This window comes from Calonectris borealis, chromosome 10, assembly GCF_964195595.1.
Source record: "Calonectris borealis chromosome 10, bCalBor7.hap1.2, whole genome shotgun sequence".
Classification (NCBI taxonomy): Eukaryota; Metazoa; Chordata; class Aves; order Procellariiformes; family Procellariidae; genus Calonectris; species Calonectris borealis.
Genome location: NC_134321.1, coordinates 11,435,699 through 11,455,437, shown reverse-complemented (window position 1 = coordinate 11,455,437; position 19,739 = coordinate 11,435,699). Strand labels below are relative to the sequence as shown.

General features: G+C 44.5%; 1 protein-coding gene across 1 annotated transcript in view; it reads right to left on the bottom strand.

Annotated features, from left to right (window-relative positions):
- The window catches only part of GRIP2 (glutamate receptor interacting protein 2), a 285,118-nt gene extending 269,331 nt beyond the window's left edge, over positions 1-15,787 (bottom strand). Inside the window, exon 1 of the mRNA XM_075158845.1 lies at positions 15,594-15,787. Within this exon, the coding sequence (XP_075014946.1) occupies positions 15,594-15,648 (55 nt within the window). The 5' untranslated portion in view covers positions 15,649-15,787. The remainder of the gene's footprint in view (positions 1-15,593) is intronic.
- Positions 15,788-19,739: the final 3,952 nt, after the last annotated feature.

Below are 19,739 nucleotides of genomic sequence, written 5' to 3'. Positions count from 1 at the left end.
AAGAATTTTCTTCACTTGACTGGTGCATTGCCAAGCAGCACAGAAGTGCTTTCTCCCTTCACCCCCCTTTTTTCTAAGTGAATACTAGGGAGAAAACAAGAAGACCTAATTCATACAAGAACCAAATGCAGTCCTCAAGCATCCTCATTATCATTTACTCCTTGTTTTTCATATAGTCATGGAAATCAGAAAATATTCCTGAAGGTGTCTCAAGAGATCACCAAGTCCATGCTTTCCTCACCAATATTTTTGTGACAGCTTACAACACAGTGCCATCTTAAAAACACAATATGCATATTCTCTTTTCCTTCAATAGGTCATTAATGAATGACTTTTACCAGACCCTTAACAGATGCCAGGGGAATCTCACTCAATCCGTTTGTCCACAGTGACAACAAATCACTATGCAGGTAAGCCCAAGTACAGTCTCCCAGCTGCTGCATAATAGCTTCATCCAGTCCATCTTTTCCATAGCTCATCTTCCCTAATGCCTCAAAAGAGGTTAAAGAAATTAACATGAGAACAAGCTCATGCTGAGGGAGAATGTTTCTGGTAATTTATAATCCCAGTTTTGCTCCTAGTGAATTGGCCAATACTAAATATACAACCTTATCTGAGCACCTTCACAGCAGAGCTTCATAAAAACACTGAAAGATAACAATCATAAAATCTTGAAAACATAAATTACAGACCCATAACGGGAGGTTTAAGTCTCCAATTCACTTGGAAAAGAAGAGAAGCTATAAATTAGAAGAAATACAAGCTCTAGAAGAATACCTCTGTGCTAGATTTCACTTTATATACCCAGAATAAATTTCCATTTTAGACAGGAGGAGATCTGTTTACTTATTTTCCTGAAAAATGGATGCTGCAGAATAGATCTATCTAGAGCCTGATATATCATTTCTTTGCGTGCCTTGCTGGATGGCAAGAGGAATGTAATTAAAATTAACTCCAAGGCCAAGATATAAAACACCGACACACTAGAAGTTGCCTCACAGGCTTTTTGCTAAGAGCACAGGTAACCACTTAGCAAGACATCTTGGCAAACAAATACAAGGACCCAGATTCCTTGGGATCATTTAGTTAAGCCCTATTAAAAAACCCCTTCTCCATCTCTACCTGGACCTCTAAAGCCAAGGGCTACAAAGCCGTAACTCCATGGCTCATGTAGAAATTAGTTGCCTTGAAATACAAATAGTTTTAAAGCAACTAAATAGTTTAAACTGCCAGTGTGTGGAAAGAAAAAGCCATTATTTTATAGTGATCAGAGGCGTCCAGGTGCTTCAGAGAGCAGACAGAAAGGCACAATCCCTGAAGGCCTTACAATCCAATTAACTTAATTAACCATGTTATATCCCTAGTTCCTGGTAACTCCTTAAATCAATGCATTAAGACTTAATAGCAAAGTACATAACTAGAAGCTTTACTGATCATATCTGCACACAATACTGACTGAAGTCCCAAAGTCATGGCTTGGCATAAAACCTATAAAAGATACTTTGGTAGCAGACTTTCACTTTATTATCCCAACGTCCCATGCAGGTACCAGAGATAGGAAAGAAGTGATCAAGAAGCAGACACTGAAATTTTAATAGCAAGAGAGCAAATAAGCATAGGTTCCATGTTAATCTACATCACAAGAAGCAAAAGAATCATTATGGTATTATTCAATTTTAAAGTCAAAATTTTACATTTGTTCATCACCTGTCACAAAGAAGGATCCCAGAGTATTTTACAAATTAATAAGAAGGGCAGACCCACAGTCACTCATTTCTCCACACCTCCTATGGCTACCTAAAGCCCAGCATAACCAAGCAGCTCCTCAGCCCAGGCAGGGAGGAGCGAAGAGAGCAAGTACAAGTTTGCCGAGAAGAAAAGCTGCAGGGAATTTGCCCGCAAGATAATTCAGATGTCCCCACACAGGGAGCTCTCTAATGGGAGAGGTGCTTTACACACGCTTCAGCCCCACTATCCATCGCTGCCATGTCTCCTCAGCAAGGGCACAACATTCAAGACCAGCAGGTGAATAGAAAGACCACAGCCACCCCTAAATACAGGGTACATATCCTTAATTTTGCCTCCCAGCACAAAACAGCGTCAGCCTCTCTTTCTTATTGCCAATGACTCTTCAGTGCATCTTCTCTGCTTACAGCAGTGTAGCCATGCAGCCTTGTAATATAGCATTGCCACGGCCAGTAACTGGCCATAAGCTCTGTATCGAGTTTGCAAGGCCTCAGCACTGATGCTCACCAGGCTTGCTCTATCTGAGCTTTTCTTGACCTGCACACAGCTTTATTTTACTTGATTCAGCTGTGGCAGCAATTTCTCTAATTGACCAGCTATCTATGGCTTTGTTGTACATCTCTCTATGCTACAACCATAGTTTTATAAGGGCATTCGTAACAAGCAGTTATTCTATGAAGAATGAGATATTTATGACCAACACAATGACACAGTGCAGAGAAACAGTGCACTTGAGAAACAGAGATATAGGATGTGGCAGAGGGGAACACCAGCACAGGATGACAAGCAATGGGGTACAGACTTGACACTGGAGAACCCACAGCTGCGAACAACTTACCCATGATCAGTTAAAGAAATGACACCTAGAGCCAGACTAAACTGCTTGTAGAGATAACAAAGAGAACAAATAGCATCCAGTGTACATAAGCCGTAACATAACCTGGAGCTGCAGACTGATGAGCATAGGTGTGAAAGTATCTTAACAAACAAAAATGACACCAAGCAGATCCTAACTGGGGAAGAAACAGCCATCAATATGAGCATCATAACCCCCGTGGTGAGTAAAGTGCATGTATAACAATTTTAACTGCGTTATTATTCTTTCTTTTTCTGTAACAACTATAGTTGGACTAACAGGGATTAGACTCTTAAAATTTCAATTGCACTCACAAGAAATCGTTGGCTTTTTATATATAAGGTGTGCTGCTTCTTCACCCGTAAACAAAATTGTGAGCACAACAGCAGTCACACACAATGTACAGCAACAGCAGGCACAGGGGGACCCCTTAATCCCCTTTCACCAGCTCTTGTCCAGGATGATCTATTACCAGCTCTTAATGACACTGAAGAGGTGGTTCATTTTTGAATAGGTCAGTGACTTATCATTTTAACTCACTTCCCTCCGCTAAAATTCAATGAGCTTCTGAAACAGTATTATCCTGGATGATTGGTGGTTTAATGTCTCACTCACAGGAGAAGTAGACCCCAGAGGTCCCTTCCAAGGCTGGGTCACCACAGTCAGCCATGAAGATAGACTTATTCTCTTGGTGGGAAGCAACCACTTCCTGGGAAGAGGACACCTTTCCACAAAGGAGTTTTTGTGGACGTAGGGCAGATCTGCGTCTGTCTTCTCTTGCAGTGAAATGGCAACATCATACCCTAGAAGAGAGCTGCACTGTCTAATAAAGCTGCCCAGCCATGGCACAGTCCAACAAACCACCTCCATTCTCTTGCTTACTTGGCCGCACAAATGAGTTTTCCTACTCTCCCTACCCATACACAAATTGTTATTCTCCACTCCAAGTTCTTATGCATGAAAATTAGAGGTAAATATCCCAAAAAAAAAACTCTTCAAAGAGTTCTGCCCCTTTACTCACATAATGTTCCCCAAAACACCATCAGCAACACTCTCCTTTCACAGCACAGATCAAAGCATTTGTGTTTTATGATAGGGCCTATTTCGCCTCCAACCTGCGAGCCTGACTAACTCACTATGTCAAAACTGTTCAAGGATTTAATAGCTTGCTGGTGGCTAACCAACGCAGCTGGTTAGCAGCAGGCTGAGGAGGTGACAGGTAGATAGGAAACAGGACTTGCACACCGACTGTCGCTTCGGCTCAGAGCGGTCGTTCATCACAGGAAATCTGCCAGGCTCCAGCAGGAAACTCTGAATGAGGAAAGCTGCGGGTGGGGAAGAAGTAGGGTTTGCAGTGGGGCACAATGTTCAGAGAGGAGTCTGCAAAGCTGTGGGCTGTCACAACTCTAGGGTGTTTTCCTGGCTTTCACTTACTTGGTGTTGAGGTTCAACAGGTCAAATGCTGGACTACCACGCTGCACAGGGGCACAGCTAATGATGACATTGCACCTACTTAAGGGCTATGAAAAGCCTCTAGAGCCAATCCACCCTAGAGTTACATTCACATCAAAAAAACACCTCCACATGTTTATATACAGAGGAAATTTCTCAACTGTTTTAAAACACTGCAGAGATGGCCATCACCACCTGCCCCTATAATTCAAGAGCTGCTTTGTCAGTGGTTTTCCCTTACACCCTGTGAAAAGATCCCCCCTTCCACACAGGGGCTTTGACAGCATGCCCATCGTGCCAAGACCCGAGCATGAAGGATCTCCCTGCAGTGTAATTCAACACTGCTCTCCCTGCACACTGCTGAACAGCACCTCCAGCCCATAGCCAGCTGCATAAGAGCTGGATTTCTGTAAGAAACTCACAGCTGCAGAGGGACATAACAGTGAAACAAGCCCCCTCGCTCCATACTCCTCCAGCTCCCATCCCTTGCTCCCCCCTCCATGCTCTCCACCACCGCAATAAAACCAAGCACCAACATTACAGCTTGCAATTAAACATCATGGCATGATTTTGTGAAAGAGAAGAGAAGCACAGAAAAATGGCACCCTGGGGACTTTAAGCTCACTAGGTAAGTCAGTGGCAAGGCAATGAAGGGTAGTCAGGAACTGGTGTCCCCTTGCCCTGCTGGGAAGCCCCCAGAGAGGAGCAGCTGCTTCAAGTAACAGTCAGGGAAGCAGAGGGGTGGCAGAGGACAGCACTCCCTGGCTAAAAGCCACACTCCCTCTGAATAATTAAGAGGCAGAAACTGGATGGCATTTGTTGCAGTGTTGCCTGTCACTGAATTACTGCTGGGCAGTATGTGACCCCGGGCAAGGGGCAGCCCCAAAGTGCAGGGGTAGTACCGGCTGCCAGAGCAGCACGGGGCTCGTCACAGAGCAAGTCTGGCTCTGCGAGCTGGAGGCATATGGCTGCTGCACAACCCGTCCCCAGGCGAGGACACGTTACAGCCAGCGAGCCTCACCTTATAGCAAGCCCTAGAAGAAACGCAGCATCACAGCCTGGTTTGCAAGTTTTTTTGTTTTCTGATACCCAGCCCGCTTACTAACAAGCCCCTGTGTAAGCACAGTGACAGTGAAGGAATTATATTAAAATAGGACAGGATATGCCAAAAAGCCAATTACAATGGCTATTCCAAACAACCCGGAGCCATCCCTATACATGGCCAAACATCCTTGGCAGGTGGGGGCAGGGAGGAAAAGCAGAATAAATACAATTAAATAAGCAAGACAGACAGCTCAGCTTTGTGTTACATTTGAAATGCAGTCTCCAGAGGCTGAGGAAGCAGCATGACTGACTAGGGTGAATTTTGAAATTCCTCCAAGGCAGGTTGCCTAGATGTGCAGCCAGACCCAGGCTGACAGAAACGCTGCTAACAGCACCTAATTTGCTAGAGGATTATCACTTGATGTAACGGATGGAAACTAGATTAGTTAGCTGGTAAACTCACAACACAGATCATTACTGTAGAGGGAAATTTTTGGCCACTTAAACAGAACTTTTTGTTCTGCCCAGCTGTGTGCTACAACAGATTTGCAACTCTGTGCCACAAAGACATTTTCTACCACGTTTTGGTCATTTTTCCAAATATTTGGCACAGTTGGCATAATTCTGAGCATGAAGATGTTAAGCAGAGAAAGACAGCCACAAAAGTGCTCAATAACTGCACTTTCATATCTGTTTTGATCTGAGCATCAAAACTTTTTAAAGTGTAATCATTACCCATGTTCTGCAGACTGGGGCATGCAGAGGTTTGCAGACTGGTTTTCCAAGTGGTACAGAACTCCTCAGCCCCACTAATTTCCACTGAAAATTCCACACCACTCTGAGAAACTAAACGATAATTTTATTTTGTTCAAAGCTCTACACTCAGTTGGGAACAGAGCTAGGCACAGGACCAAAAGGCCTGCGGCTCAATCCCCAATACTAACTGACTAATTAATAAGTGCCAGCCACACTAGAATTGCTGTAGTTACTACTGGACTACAACCTGATCTGTTGGGGAACATGGCAGCTATTTAATGCAACCAGGTGCTACTGCACAAGGTGTTTGGATAGAATGTAAAGAAAGACACAAAGCCCAAGAAACATGCTGGAGTAGCAAAATACGACCAGTAAATTGGAGCATACTCACAGCACCAACATCTCCTCTAAACACACGCTATGGGATTTGCAGCATGCCTGAATTTTACTTTTGTTTGAAACAACCTAGAGGCAGCACACCAGCCTGCAGCCCCATGTGGAGATAGAGTCCAAACATGGTATCTGCAGCTACCTTCCAACCCACTGAGAAGGAACCTCCACAACTTGTGGCTTCTGTGTTCAACATTAATTTAAGCCAGTTAGCCAAAAGCTGTTTGCAAATGTTATTTAAAAAAATTAAAAAAGGCAGGAACACTAAGTTATTTCTCTCCATCCTCATTGACTCCTTAGCAAGTTGTATTGATTTCTGCACTGCAGAGTTAAAGCAACTCTCGTCTTTCATCTCCTCCAGTGCTGCTAACAGCTCTGCCACTAGTCATTCGCTCACTTTTCCTGGGACTGAGCATTAGCTTTAAGATTTGTTCCTCCACTCCCTATTCCCTCTTATTCGTCTAGAAAGACTTCCTCATTTAAGGAAAAAAACAAACGAACAAAAAAAACAAACCTCACGCAGTTTTAAAGGGCCTCAGCCATTGAGAGGAATAAGGAAGCAAATGAGAGCATTGACAGTTGCAGTGACAGTATCCACAAGACCACATCATCTCTGGATACTGAGGTATGGAAGAGGCAAGGAGCTGTCAGTTATGTCCAAATCCTACATATAAGGTGTGCAGGTCAACAACATACCAGCTCTGAGGGGCTGTGTCCTTCACCAAGCACACATCAGAGTTGCTCTTCTCCTGAGACCTGGAGGGATGCATCCTGCAGGAACATGACCTTGCAGCATGCTGGCCGCAAGACGGTTTTTTTTAAGTCACTGAAGACTGCCAGCCAAGGAGACCACGTATATATCACCAGCTTGAAAAGGAAAACCAGAGATGGAAGAAGGGTGAAGAGATGATGCTCCCAAAGAGGATGGAGACAGAGGCAGTACCGCAGCACTGCTCCCTGCCTCAACCAGATCTACCAGCCTCCCATCACAAAAGGGAGGTTCCTGAGGTTTTTGTGGGCATTTTTTTGTTTTTTTGGGGTTTTTTTTGGTTTGTTGTTTTTATGGACATGACTGCATGTACAAAAAGGAGATTGACTGCCTCCTATTCTAAGATGAAAGTAAGTAAAAGAACATTTAATCTAGAAACAAAATATTCATTCCCAATAGTGCCCTCTCTTCAGGATTAACACATAGCCCTGAAACAAGCTGCTACAAATATTTACTAACTCATCCTCCCAGCTCTTTGCTAAGTTCATCCCACTGTGACAGCCCCAGGGAACTTCCCCAGATTCCCAGTAGCCAAAAGCAATGGATCTTGGCAAGTTGTTTTTAATGAGGGAGCCCCCACTCCTGGAAACATCATCATTTTCTAGAAAACACATAGAAAGGACTGGATCTGCATCAGGAAAGCACACTGGTACCAAGTGAGAAAAGAGCAACTTGGCATCGCTAATTTCTGGAAAACTGTCACACTGCCTGACAGTTTGCCTTATTCTCTTATTTTTCTCCTTGTTTCTTTGCATCTCATTTGTTGCTAAAGCTTCAAGGCCTCTGCTGCAAGGGGATGCAAATGAAGATGAGCCCTCCCATCCGCCCTGCGAGTCTACATACTGCTTCTTGTCAAACTGGGGCCAAAGGTAAGAGAGGGGCCCCCTGGGTCAGACACTGTAGGATCACCTAAATCTTGCCCTGAGAACAGAGAAGAAAAGTTGTTGGGTTTTTTTTAAATGAAAGACAGGAGAAAAAAATCCAGAGGCCAATCTCAGCTCCATCCCACAGGACCCAAGTGAGATCTCTCAAGCTTGATGTAATCCTTGCCTCTAGTAGCAGCTCCCCTCTTGGGTTGTATAAGGCAATACTCAAATGTGAGCCAGGACCTTTATTTCTCTGCACAGATGAATGAAGTGTCACCAAGATGACTAACAGCATCACATGTACAAGAAAAGGTGACAACACCTATAATCCAAATAAATACCCAGAATAGCCTCCGATTCTGGCAACTAATAGCAGCCAAGGTTAATATAACTGCTAAAACAAAAGCACTGTAATGCCTTGTTCACAGTGGAAATAAAGTTATTAAGCAAAGAAGTGTGTTACTTTATAGACCGACATTCAACAACTTGAAGAGTGTAAAATTGAATTTATCTTGCAGCCTCAGCAAGAGGTTTCTACTTGTCAAGATGCAGCAGTTTAGCTGGCAGGGTCACTGACACCTCTGCTTAAATACACAGATAAGACATGGATCTAACCACATCTTAATGCATAGCATTTCCTTGATCTTAAACAGCACATGGTAGCCCCCTTCGCCTTAAATGCAGAGTGGTCTTGATGCAAAATACCCAAAACTGTCAGAGGAAAATATGTTTGATTGAATTAATTTCCCAGTGGAAAGCAGCACTCCCAATGCTGTTGGTGGAATCCCCAAATTTTGCTGGAGCCAGAACACAGTTCTGGCTTGAAAATGAAAGCCAGTAATTACTAGATACCAAGTTCATCTAACATTAATGAGGGGGAAGTCAGTAACAGGGAAATCACCATAATTGTAGAATTTATTTGTTTTAGTTATCTTATTTGAATTCCTCATGTTCCAAAGACAAAGAGAGGAGGGAAAAAAAATGGGAGAAAATAGATAAAGGCAATTCATTCTCTTCACAAAACAAGAGAGCTGGAAAAAAAAATGATCCGACTTGAATTTTAAATTGAAAGCTTCATTACTTTTCCTCTCAAAGAAAGAAGTCCATGGGAAGATCAAGTATAAACAGACAAAGTGCAGACCCTTCCAAGAGGAGATGTTTTATCCCAGTGTGTGGTTAACCCAGGCCAACCACTGCAAAGAGAAGCTACTATTTCCAACAAAGGCCATCAGCATGGGATTTATTTTCCAGCTCAAACGCTGCCCAGGCTCCAATCCCAGTTACACCAGTGTCAACCCACAGTAGCTACACTTGTTTCAGGAACGCAAACGACATTTACATGGTGTGACTGCATTTGGCCCAAGACGCACATGCAGGAGCAGCTCCCATACATGTGGGGTCATCACCAGCATTCACTGGAGCAGGAGACATGTAGCTCCTTTGGGAAAATAGATCATCATGGGAAAAACACAGCAAGTTTTTTGACTTGCACTAGACATTACGCAAGCTTTCAGGCGTAGATCACTGCTCTGAACTTCAAGGGTTAGGACTGGCATTTAAAAGAGATGGCTTCATTTACGTGATGCAGAGCTCCAAAAATGTCCAATTCACTGTCTTAGGGCTCATCTACAAAGGCATAATTTCAATAGAGCTATACCCTGATAATTATTCTACCATATATATACACTATAGTGAATTTACAGAGGTGTAAATATAATGTTTCAAAAGTAGTAATTTTATTCCACTATAAAGAAGTAAAATAATTAACAAAATAGTCATTTTTATTCTAAAATGGGACACCCATAGGAAGGCCAACATAGTTTTAACAACAGAAAGAGAGAACCTGGCAAACAGCACATGCCCTGGTGGAGAGCCCTCCTTTGGCTATCCACTCAGCAAGGGTCTGGCTGAGGTATAACTAAGCAGATCCCCTGCACTTGTGTCTACTTAGAAGAGACAAACAGCAAACCAAAAAAAAGGCAGAACAAACCATCTGCCTCTTAGACTTGCCACACACCTTGGTTTAACCTGAGCAATCTTCATCTCGGTGCAACCCAGAGCATCAGAGGACCTCTGGGTCAGCAGCTGCAATCACAGCTCAAGACTGGAGCAGCTTCAAATACCATGTCCACTTCCGAATTGCCCATGTGCTTTTCCACTATGCTTGGCATGAGCCCATAGCAACACCAACAGGTCTGGAGAACAAGAATGGCCTGAATCTAGACAGATCTGGCAATTCTTCTCACTCCAAAATTCTCCTGGCTACCACAATTCATGGTTTCCATCAAGGTCTTCAGCTTCCTGAAAGGCTCCCCCCACACTTTCCAACCTTGGCACTGCTAAAGGGAGAGCGTGCCAGACCACAGCAGCTGATGCATTTGCTCAGCACTGAGCATCATTGCTCAATATTGCTAATAAAAACTCCTTTGCAAGAAGCCCTACAGAGTGTAACAGCTTAAGTGAGAGAGCAGAACTGCACGATGTCCATACACTTTCATACAGCCAAATTCTGTGAACGCAGGATCACATTCAGGATGTAAAATCTGGCAGACCACTTCAAAAAGCAAAACAATGATCAATCTCTGTCTTTAATCAAATTCCAATGAGGCTTTACAGTCATTCCGAAAAACCCTTGTGGCTTCATCCCTAAGCTGTGCAGGACTTCTCAATCAGAGCTAAATTTTACGATTGCTGAAGTACAGGATCAAAAGCAGCAGCCCAAACTCAGCACAGCGTGACAGCCCACGAGGAGGGGAGCAGGCAAGCACAGCACTCGGGTGCAGCTATTACTCCGTCACTCGATGGGTGCCAAATCCACATCAACATATTAATGAACGAAAAAGACCCCATCAAAGTCTAGCAGGATTTGCTCTGGTGTCCCATCAGTTTGATGAATGAACATTATCCCTTAAGCATTACCACCACAGCTTTCAAGCAATCCTAATTCCCACCACACTTCACTGGAGGGTCAGAACCTCTATTTTTACATTTTGTTTAAAAGCAGTGGCCTGTATAATGAATATTGCCAACAAACAGCAGCCCATAAATTCCTGAGCGCTGTGTGTGCAAGTCCTTATCTCTGACAAAGCTTGGATGCACCGTAAACCAAGAGTATCACAGGAATATATTAATAAGCTGCATTCAGCAGACAGACATAACAGCCCTTCCACCACAGAGCACTTCACTTGCACACTATTTAAGTGACAGCTATCCAGTTGAATTTCTGAAAATTAAGTGCCAGTCACTGTAGGTTTGGACAAAAGGACTCTATAAGGCAACGTATTAAAACTGAACAGACTCAACCTGGCAGTGAAAGATGGTCCTAAGATGACTTGATAAACACAAAAACCTCCTTTCTGAATGACTGAATTATTTCTGATGTGGCAAGCTCGAGAGCAAACACTTAATTTTAAGCAGCAGAATAGTTCAACTGTTTTCAAGTTATGCACACCACACAGTTTGCAAGATCAAAATGTTTATGGGTAAGTGAACAAAAGACAATTAGCATTATTTTTAACAGTTACTCTATTTTCGTTATTCTACACATCACAAACAACATGGAACTCAATGAAAGATCATCTAATTTTCTGCTAATCATGCAAAACCAGCAAATTTCCATCTTATTGAGGTGTTTCTCCTTGATATGCGTTATCAAGTAAAGAAAAATCCTGTTTCCAGTCATAATCATAGTTTCATAGCTATGGAGCAAAACATCCTGGTACACTGTTCTAAGGACAGAATAAAAAGCTGATGTTCATAGCCCAGCTGTTATAAACCCCCTCAAGACAGACTGCTGTGGTATTTTTACTTTCCCATTATAAAAATTTAAATAGCTCTGCCAGAGCCATGAAAAATCACCCCCCTGCTAAATTTTCCCCAGGGTCCCATTCCTGTCAAATTGCACCCGCAGCGAGATAAGGCAGGTGAGAAGGGAGATCTTGCAACGGGTTTTTACTTCCTTGCCCTCATCCTGCAAATCAACCTGCACCACGAAGGATTTCCTTTTCCCCACGCGCCACGGGACACCTCTGCCCATGGCTGCACAGCAGCAAAATACCCCTATATGCTCCTACAGCTGTTTCCAAGGTAACCAGCACAGAGCCATATACAAGTGAAGGCAGCAAACAGCAACAACACAGTCCTGCAATACTGTCACTTTTTGAAGCAGGTCTGAGTTGCCCCTTTCCCCCCCTCCTTTCCAGCTGCCCCATGATTCATGCAAGGAGTGGGTAACTGACTTCACATTTTATAATCCCATTACATCAGTCTTTCTTAAGGTTTGGGGTTTGTTGTTTGTTTTGGGTTTTTTTTTTTGTTTTGGTTGTTGTTTGGGTTTTGTTTTTGTGTTTTGTTTTTTTTTTTTAATAAGGCATCATATTAGAGTTTTAAGGTGAGAGTCAAATTTTCTGGTTTTACGGAAGGAAAACCATCTGGGGGAGGAAGAGGAATTATATCAACAACCTAAATTTACACTCAAACCCTGTATTCCCTCCCAGTAGAAGCAGAAAAATGTCTCCGGTTTAGCAAAGGGCATCTGCCCACTACTGCAACCCATGTTATACAAGTCATATGCATCCAGATAACATTTTCATCAGTTAAGATACAAGCATCTCCACTGCTCTGTCTGCAGATACAGTTTATCCTTTCTAGGCATCCAGTTTCCACATCCACTCAGATATGCCAAAATCCCCAGGGATTTTCCCACCTGCCCACATACATTCATGCTCCCAAAGCAGAAATTAGCCTTTGCTTCTTTTGCTACTGAAAGCAGCAAGGATACAGTCCAAATCCTGCAGTCCTCACATAAAGGATAGCAGCAAGAGGGGGAAAATCGGGATTGGAAAGGGTCTGGCACGGCCAACTAGTCCTCTCCTCTGCCCTAAGAGAGGACCAGCTATCAGGGAGGTAAATCAGCGCAAGATCTGGCCGCACAGCACTGTATACACAGCAATGGACAGAACTGCCAGGCTGTACACTCTAACCTCTGCTCCCAGGTCCGAGACAACCCCACAGTTACACAGAGAGAAGCAAATCAACCCCTTGACTTGGAAGTAACAGGGCTGTTATCAACACAGGCTGGAGGGAACACATTTTCCACCAAGAATTTCCAAGCCATTAACATCTATTCTTTTTTTCTGCATGAAACAGAACAAGGAATAGCATGTCCCATGTACAACCCTCTTGTGGTGGGGAACAACAATACATTACAGAATGGAGCATTTCTGCACACTGGTCAGGAGTCACCCCCATCCCCCAAGGGATAGAAATTTTAAGGCAAAACATGCATAAGGAAACTCACCGTAGGTGGTGTTTTGAAACGGCAATCATACTTCAGTACAGTTCACACACATCTTGCATTTCCCTATGTGACTTACCACGGCTGACCTTTTGAATACCAACTGTGATTAATGAAGCTTCCAACCCAACAGTGAATGGCTGCAAATTGCAAGATGCTCATCACATTAATATTCAGTAACCAAAATATACCACTCTTCTAATCACAAATGTACTTCTGCTGAACACCAGGACATTTCCTTTGGAAACTTGAGTACTGCAACCCTCAGAAGAAGTTAACACACTGACGGGCCAGAGCATGCATGTCTGGGGAGAAGCTCCCACGCTTAGATTATCTGAAACAGAACTACCACATCCACATAGCCATAGAGATGCCAACAAGGCAGACATAACTTGTTTTGAATAAGGAAAGCCAGAAGTCAGTATTTCTTCATAGACTGGTTGGAGGTTGGTTTGCAAAACTGAAGTCTGAACAGAACCCTGCAGAAATTTCCTGGCAGTGTTATACATGACATGATGCAAAACCTTCTCTAGCATCCAGTTAAACCCCGTACCATACCTGTTAACACTGCAGTGCTACAAAAACATTACCAAATACCTTCTCTGCTACCGCTGCAGAGTTATATGCTGTAATACAACGATCAAACTGGTCGCCTTGGGGAAAGGGGAAAGAAGTTCCCTACCAACTCAGCACATTGTTTAGCAAGCATACCTCCTCCTCTACACAGCACATCAGCGCAAGCCTGCAAGATTTATTCCTCCAGATAAACCATTCTGTGATTAACCAAGTGGCAACTTCAAAGAGCAACTACTCTTGAGCCACCCATGGAAATAAATACCATGTCACTAGGGAAAATACCCAACATACTTGAAGGGACGCACACCCGTCACAGACTCGCTGCAGTGCTGGGACTGAAGTCAGAAGGAGGGAAGATGAGGAGGAAAGGCATTACATAGACCTCAGAGACAAGAGCCAGTACATACGTATGAAGTCACAGAGGAAGTAACCTGGCAAACACACTAACCCAGTACAGCTGTACATCAAGAGCTCACTGCTGTAAATGTTTTATAAGGCCCCTAAAGCCATCCCTGGTCCAGCGGTGCAAGAGCATCCCTGTCAGCTGCAGCAGGGCAGCATTACAAAGCACTGCACCATAACAGGGCTGAATTCACACCGACAGGTCTCAGTGTGTCAAACAGGGGATTGATTTACTCTTATACAGGACAAGATTTTTAACAGCTCTACCTCAGGTGGCTAGAGTCTCCAAGTGGAAGTCGTGGTCCCAAAGGGGTCAAACATCAGAAATAGATGGTGTTCTCCCAAAGCAATGGGAGCAAGGAAGCAGCATCAGAAAGACTCAGAGGCTTAACGACTCTGTCCTGACACCTTACAGGGCATCTAACAGCACAATTTCTCTCTGTGCTTATTAACCAGCAGGACCAGAGAATTTTTTTTGCATTACTCACACCAAACAATGCAACAGTGCCACTTCAGATACTTGGTAAGTCTGTTTACCAGCGCACAATTTAGAGACGCAATCAGGGGAAGGGATGCAAAAGAAAAACCTGCCGTTAACCACTTGCACCAAAGCAGCTGAGGTTAGTAAGACACACATTCCTGCTTACTTCTGCCCACCCCAGATCAGCTCCTCCACCTGAGTCTTATGAGAGCACGTGAGAACCGCACTTCATTTCAGAGACATAAACTTTCCCCACCACTCTCATCCCTGTTCATCTATAAACCCAGAAGCCAGAGCGCAAGGTTTAAACCTCCCTTATGCTGTGCCACCCTGTGGATGTCTTCTCCCGACTTTTATGAGCTGCAGGTCCAGCATTTATTTAACATCACACTCCTAAGCATGTAAACAAAATAATTCATAGTCACTGTGAGCAACAGTAAGCAGCACAATAGGAATCAGATTACCGCGACATGTCCTCCATCCAATTCGCAAACCTTTTAATCCCCAGTTGGAGGTGGGCACTGGGAAGAATTACCAGTTGAAAACAGCACCAGTAGCTTTAGAAAGTTAGAGCTCAGATGCTGCAAGCCTCTCTAAATATCCAGAAAGGACCACGCAGCCACCTCTCGCTCAGGCTTGCCCCCACCACTTAAAGAGGAGGAAGGGAAGGGGGGAAAAAAAAAAAAAAAAAAAAAAGCAGAGACCAAGCAAGCCTGGGGATAGAAGGACAGATTTGCTGCAGCAAAGTTTACCAGTACGAAGAGCATCCCCCCTCCAGCCCCTTCATTCACGGAGCTCCATGCCAGCAGAGGATTGCCCCCCTCCCAGGGAGACACACCACCCACACCCACCCCCCAAAAAAAAAAAAAACAAACAACAAACCCCACAAAAAAAAGAAAAGGCCAGGTGGAGGGTAAACCCGAGCATCTCCAGCCCTCCTTCCCCCCGGCCGTGCTCACCATCCTCTTGCATCCGCTGCAGGCACAGGGCGAGGCTCTTCCTCCAGCCCGGCATCGCGGCGGGGGCAGCGCTGCCGCCCCCCGGGGCAGCGGCACAGCTCTAGGGGCCCGGGGGGGCCGGCGGGAGCGGCGCTGCCGAGCGCAGCCGGGCTCCCCGGCGCTTTATTGCCGGGCGGTGCATGCGGCGGCGGCGGGGCCGGGCGGGGGGAGCGGCGCTGCCCGCCCCCGCCTGCGCACAGCCCCGCGGGGCGCAGCGCCGGGCGCCCGCCCGCCCCGCCGCGCAGGTGCGCTCCCCGCCACCGCGGATGGCGGGAGTGAGCCAACGCCGGGGGCGGGGGGTGTTTAGAAATCATTATATATATATATTTTTTTTTAATACATTTTCCCCTAGTGGGGTCTGCTGTCAAGCACCGGGGTCTGACATATACCGGCGTTTCTGCGGGTCCCAAATTGCCAGCTGCTGTTGAACAAATATATGCACAGGAAAGGTATAGAAAACACGCTATTCATATTCTACATTCCCTTTACAGCTTTAACCTGGTGCCTCTTCCCTTTAATGAGCGGCAGCTGTCTCACAGTCCTAATACAGGTGTGCTCATTGATGCATGTATTTATTCTGAAGTTGGGTTCGCTGGTAAATGAAGTTGCACAACAGTCAGTGATCTATTTTATCTTTTTCACGACCATTTGCTTGCAAGCAGCTGAAGTGTAGGGGGGGGGACTTAAAAGCATCTTTGTCATTTCTTAATATTCTAGAGGTTTCAGAGCTTTTACACGGACACAAAGGAGATGTTTATTGCATATGCCAGGGTATTCATGTTTTTAATTTCCTGGGGGCAACATATCTCTGCAGTGACTAGCAGCTTTTTTTGTTCTTCATTAGGCCTTTTATTAGCTGGCTGGTAGGTCTCACTCTGCATCTCTGCCTCCCTTTGTGAGAGTGATAATATTATGTGCAACGTCTGCTATAATGTAAAATATTATGGACCAAGCTCTCCTTGGGATAGCATGTGCCAGTTCCGGTTTCAGAAGGCTAGTGTCTGACACCACCTGGATTGGACGGGGCAGCTGCAATGCCAAAGGAATTCATCCATCTAGATACATCCATATGGACTTCAGCTTAATTTTCAGACCAACTTTTCTCTCCCCACCTGAATGAAAAGCAGTTGTCATAGGACAGCAGCCTCACCCTCCGTGCTCTCCCTGCAGCTCACGTCCAAGAAGCATTTGCCATTTTGGGTGCTGGCAGCCAGGTTTACAGGGCAGCCAAGTGTGACATGGCATATGCCAAGCTGGGCAGCAGGAGTCTGGAAACCTCTCCACTGCCTGGTGAAAACTGAAATGGTTCAACCCAAAAGCACTTTGGAGAGAGTCTCCTTAAAACAACCTCATACAGCTCTGTGCACATCGAGGGAGAAAACAAGTTTCTGCAGAAAGGGACTGAAAGCAGAAACCTACCAACATCCATGACTTTGGGGGAGTCTGAAGGGATAAGGATCCTAACTGAGGTACTTGAGGTAATGACCTACGGTTAAATTAGCTAAATATTTTTTCATTCCCCCCTCACAGGTTCTTGAAGAGCAATGTGGGAGCTGGGCTGGAGAAGAAGATCTGTTTCAAAGTTACTATCAGTAGTGTGTTTTCCCAGTGAGTTAAGGTGGGATAATCAAAAACCCATGAGAATAGCCCTTTTCATTTAAGCATAAGAGTTTGCAATGCTGCAGAGGGCAGACAGTGGCATGCAGTGCCCAAGAACTGCATGAGAGGTTCCCATCACAGCAAAGAAGAGGAGCACTGTACAGGCTGACTCCCTTCCATATTTCTAAGCAGGGAGTTATCCATCAGTTTAAAGGACAGTGATTGGAGTGATGGCACCTGAAGGCTTATTCCAGCCAGCTGGAGCAATCACTTCTAAGAGAGATTTCCTGAGGACTATCAGCAGCAGGAGCACTGCTATAGCTCAGACCCTGACTACCCCCCATTAGCAGCACAGAAAAATTCACAGAAACAAAAAGATTATTTTGCTCACATTTACCATCAGAGTAGAAACATAAGCAGGGATTGACTCCCCACCCAGATACAACTTCTTAAAGAGCTCCTTTCTTTACACTATATATGGCACTTTTCCACAGCTTACTTCTCGGGGGAAAACACAGCCCCCACAATTTCATTGCAAATGTACCTGATACCTTTGGGTCTCGCAACAAATCACAGCTCCATAACTGGATTGGATCAGGGCACGTCACGCTAACTTACAGGAAGTTTGTGATATGCACCAAATATTCTAGCTGACAGCAAAACTCAGAAGCTTTTTAGAGAAGGACTAATCTGAAGCCAGCATACATCCTGGTGGAAGGAGACAATTTTTCAATAGTTAAAACCCAGCACACAGAGACAAGCGCTGTTGAGTTATATGACTGACTCAACCACCCACACAGGCAAATTACCTGCCCTTTCTGTGCCTTAGTTTCCTCAGCTGTAATTTATAATTGCTTGATAATATTCAGATTCTGGGTATTAGAAAAGGATTCCCAGAAAAGTGATCGTTATTGATCTAACATTGCTCTCAGGAAAAGTAATGAGAGTCTGAGGAAAACATGACGTAGGAAGGGGCTTTTGAAAGTAAGGTCAAATCAACACTTTTTGTACCTAAAATCTCATTTGGCTTTGCCATTTACTCTAGCTGACCTCATAAAAGATTCTTTCTCTTAAATCTCTTTAGACCATCATGGCTACAACACTACTACTTTTAAAGGACATTGGTGCCACAGAAATAATTAAACATGAAAATAGCAAGCACATTACTAGCTGAAAAATGTAGCTCAGGGCTTTTAACAATTGAATTTGACACATACATTATTGTAGAAAGAGCCAAAGCTAGTGTGGTGAGATTTTCTCAAGCACTGCACGTTAGCCTAACTTCAGTACTCACATGGGAAACTGTTAGAGAAAACAAAACATAGCTAAAAATACTGGTACTGAATTCATAAGCAGAATCAACATAAGACAGATGCTACGGTACATCTTTGGAGGGAAGTCATGAAGGGATATTTCAAGCAGCAGAAAGTCCATAGGAAACCTCAGAAGTGAATATCCATGTCCCTGAGCAATGTCTAATCTGTCTGTATGACTGAAATGTCCAGCTGTAGGATTTTAGGCACCACAGTGACATGGATACTGCCACAACTTTAGAAGGCGCTGCTGTCCTCCCAACCAGCTGCACCATCCTGCAGAAATGGTTGTCAAACCAAATCTGAGAGGCAGAGATTCCTCTTTGGCCACATGCCCTGGGACATGATGACCTGTTTTGATCAACTGAGGACTTAACTGTGCCCTGTGCCTTGACCATTTCACCAGCTGGTGGTCCTTGCCCCACTGAGGAACACACACAGAGTACAGCATGACTGAAGTCCCAGCTGCTTGTAAGTTGGGCAAAAGGTAAGGTCTCTGCCCTGCAGTACCTGCGGCCTAAACAGGCAGCATGGCTCAGAACAAAAAGCAAGTTTTCCTTACATGTGTATTGGGGTGTCTCTCTAGGGTTGGAGGGATGACAGTAGGTCTTGAGTTGCAGGTTTGCTCTTAATGGGTTTGTAGACAACAGTCTCTATAGTCCTAGGTAGCTTCAAGCTCTGCACCTCCCTCCCAGCAGCTTTCTTTGGCACATGAGAGGAGAGAGTTGGGTCCACTGTGCTTTAAATACCACTGCAGCTGTGAGAAGAAAAGATGAAAGCACCAAGTTTTTCAATTTCAGGAGTTGGCTACTGAGCAAAGGTTTAGGTCTGTCACCAAGCGTGCAAACCAGGCTTTTCAAGTCAGATAGATCTCACACTCTCTTGCACACTGTGTGCACAGGGTGGTGAGCAGACAGTGATATTGCATGTGTGGTGAGAGGAGGTTCCCAAGTACAAAGCCCATTTTCCTGCAAGGGTTAAGGGAGAATGTCCAGGCTTTTTAGCTTCCATTTTGTCCTTGATCTGTATGCCTCCGGACGTCTCTAGCAAATTCTCCTGTCATGTGCTCCCTCACCTTGAAGGTCACTTACTTTATCATCCCACAATGAGAATAAGCTGACTCCTTGCAACTAGGAAAGTTAGTGAAATGAGACAATCTTCACTTTCAGCCCCAAACCAAGTAATTTAAGAGTTC